Below are 3,380 nucleotides of genomic sequence, written 5' to 3' on the forward strand. Positions count from 1 at the left end.
GGCGCGGGAGAGAGGGGGAGTGAGGGAGGGGAGGAGAGGAGAGGGAGAGAGGAGAAGGGAGGGGAGGAGATTCAGCACCGCCTCCTGAGTCCTGGCATCACCAGCTGCCATTGCCCACAGCTGGGCCGCAGAGGAGTGACTCTGGGCCGCAAGGGGTTGGTCCCAGGCGGCATGGCCTGGGGTCCTCAGTGCGGCCTGCAGCTTGGGCAGCCAGGGCAGCCTCCTGGCACAGCACGTTTGAGAAGGCCGATGCGGGAGTGGCCGCCGGTACCTTTCTCCAGGCCAGGCCGCCACTGGGTACCAAGGAGGCCACAAGGGCAGGTGGGCGGGCGGGTCCACAGAGCGGGGTGAGTGCTCTGTCTCCCTGCAGGTGCCGTGGGGCCTGAGTGGGGGGTAGAGGACCAAGACAAGGGCTGGGCCTGCTGACACTCCCTAGGGTCACCGCAAGGGCATTTGGATGGGCCGCACCCCCTCGGGAATGAAGCCACCATGGGGTCAGGGCAGATATAAAACAGGAAAGGAGTGAACCAGCAAGAGCCAGAGCGTGGCTCAGCAAGGACGGGCCGGGAGTGATCCAACTGTTCGCTCTTCACATACACACACACACACACGCACACACGCATGCACACACATGCATACACACGTGCGCACATGCACACATGTGCACAGACATGCACACACACTTTCACACACGCGCACACACGCACGCACGCACGCGCACACACACTGTGGACCTGAGAAAAAAGACACCTACTAAGAAGGGCTCCTGGTGGCTAACTGGGCTTAAATTAAGAAACAAAAACAAAACAGAGCCAGGCAGGCATTTGCACAGGGAGAAGATGCACTGAACTGCCTGCCTGCGCTGTTTCTGTCACCTGAGCTGGCCCTTATAAAGGAGGTCCTGGAATCCATTTCAACCAATAGGATTGAGGCTTTCCCCATCCAATCAGAGCTGCACAGCTTGGACCACCCAGAGTGGCTCTATTCTGACCAATCAGTACAGTGGCTTTTGGACAACCAAACTGCAAGGATTTGGCATTCTCATTTGCCTGAGGACAGACCGTAGGGACCAGGAGTCGGCATCTGTCTATATAAGCAGCTCCCTGTGGTCTGGGAGTGCACTTCCCACCGGGACAGAGCACCTGAGCTGAGCCCACAGCTGGGCTCTGCGGCAGCCAGTGCTGTTGTCACGCGCACACTATGTTGACAGCCCTGCATGTCACAACTGAGCTGTTTGCACTCAATAGTTTCTTTCCTCACTGAACCCCAAATTGGGGATTCCTGTTGGCATCGAATTGGTTACAATGACCATTGGTTGACCACATACACACTCACATTCAAGTGCACCCCCAAATATATGCACACATGCTCATGCATGCACACATAATAGGCACATACAAACTCACACATACACACACCCCATATGCACACTCCTGCACATACATGCATGCACATATACATTAACACACATTCACATACAGATGCATACACACATACATATCCATACACACCTCCCCACACATTAACACACACACACATACACACAGGCACACACACTGACATATACATATCCACACACATAGTCACACACATATACACATGTACATGCATACACTAACAAACACATGCTCACACACACATACCCACTCACATACACACATGCACATATACACATACACACTTACATACATACCCACATACACATTAACAGATACGCACATACACACACTCACACACATGCACATGCATACACACTCAGACATGCATATACCCATTCACACTCACATATACACATGCACTCACATGAACACTCATACACATTTACTCACATAAACACACATTCACACACTCACATACACACTCATACACACCTACACACACACTCGCACACACTCGCACACACACACACCATCCACCACACATACCACACCTCCTCACTCTGGCATGCTGAGAGCAGCCATGGACACGAGCTCAGTGCCATTTGGAAGCCCCCCAGACACCCCTGGCGGGCTGGTCCCTGCTCGGACAGGGCCTTCCAGGCACTGGTGCTGAGAGCGCAGGGCTGCGCTCACCTCTTCTACACTTGGTTCTGATATACGTACCATTTGACGTCTGTGATAGACACTCAGGGGCCCTGCCACAGCGGGGCCCACTCGACCACGCCTGCAATATCTAGGGAGGGACCCCAATATCATAAATAGCTTCCCAGGAGGCTCCAGTAGGAATCTGGCTTCAGAGCCATAGACCATTATGTGCAGAGAACGGGAAAATGCACTTTTGGAGAAAGCCTCATTTCTCTTTTCCATCTTCCCTGCACTTCCTAAACTCAGGCCTGTCCTTGAAGGGGAGCCGCAGGGGCATGGCACCCTCAGGAGGGTGGAGGGGAGGAGGGTGGGGCCCTCAATGGCTTTGGGGGGCACAGCAGTCTCCCCTCCAGGTCTCCAATCACAGTGATTGTGAATGAAGATGCCACTGGTTCCCATCTGCTTCAGCTGAATTGTGTGCCCCCAAATCCATGTGCTGCACCCCTAACCCTCTGTGCTGCTATATTTGGAAAGGGGCCTTTAGGGAGGTAATTGTGTCCCGTGAGATCACTGGTGGGCCCTCGCCAATGTGATTGGTGTTCTCACATGGGGATGAGGGCGGAGAAGACGGCATCTGCAAGCCCTGGTGAGGCCGCAGGGGACCCACCGCCCACACCTGGGCCTTGGACTCCCCTCCTAGGCCTGAGACAGGCACCTTGGCCTGGAGGGTCTGTCCCAGCCTGAGCTGCTAACAGCGGCCTGACTGTGGGGGCACATGGCTCCCAGCACTCAGCTAGGAGGAGCCTGGGGAGCCTGGTGCACAGACAGGATGCTCGACCTTCCAGTGCCACTGCTCAGCCACCTGCAGGCCTCCAAGCCCATCAGTCCTGGTCCCGGGAAGCTGGCTGCCCAGGAGCCCAGGCTGCCCAGGCTGCCAGGTGGCAGCTTGTGCCACAGGCTCAGGGACACCCACCTCCACGCTCTGCTGGGGCTCGGCAGGTGCCCTGGGGCTGGTGCTCGCGGGGGCCACTGGCTGTGTCAGGAAACACTCTCCACAGACTCGGCTCTGCCTGCCGCTCTCTGCCTTGAACTCGGAGCACTTCCCACAAATGACCTGCCAGACAGAGGCACCGTGACCCTCCCTCCCGCGGACAGAGGCCTGTCCTGGAAGAGGCGGGAAGGGCCATGGCCAGGAGATTGAACAGGCGGGCGAGGGGGGGGCCTCTGCAGACCCTGGGGGCCAGGAGCCTGGGGAGGGCAGAGACCAAGGCTGGGGGCCCGGGAGTCTGCATCACAGAGAAGGGCTGGGAGGAGGGCTGGGAAGAGGGCTGGGAGGAGGTCTGGGAGGAGTCGTCA

The 3,380-nt window shown here is 57.0% G+C and overlaps 1 protein-coding gene across 1 annotated transcript in view; it reads right to left on the bottom strand.

Moving 5' to 3' along the window:
* FGD3 (FYVE, RhoGEF and PH domain containing 3) overlaps nt 1-3,380 on the bottom strand; it is a 55,010-nt gene that overhangs the window by 16,690 nt on the left and 34,940 nt on the right. Inside the window, exon 13 of the mRNA XM_015568037.1 lies at nt 2,998-3,138. Within this exon, the coding sequence (XP_015423523.1) occupies nt 2,998-3,138 (141 nt within the window). The remainder of the gene's footprint in view (nt 1-2,997; nt 3,139-3,380) is intronic.

The sequence above is a fragment of the Myotis davidii genome, unplaced genomic scaffold (assembly GCF_000327345.1).
Source record: "Myotis davidii unplaced genomic scaffold, ASM32734v1 scaffold3204, whole genome shotgun sequence".
NCBI lineage: Eukaryota > Metazoa > Chordata > Mammalia > Chiroptera > Vespertilionidae > Myotis > Myotis davidii.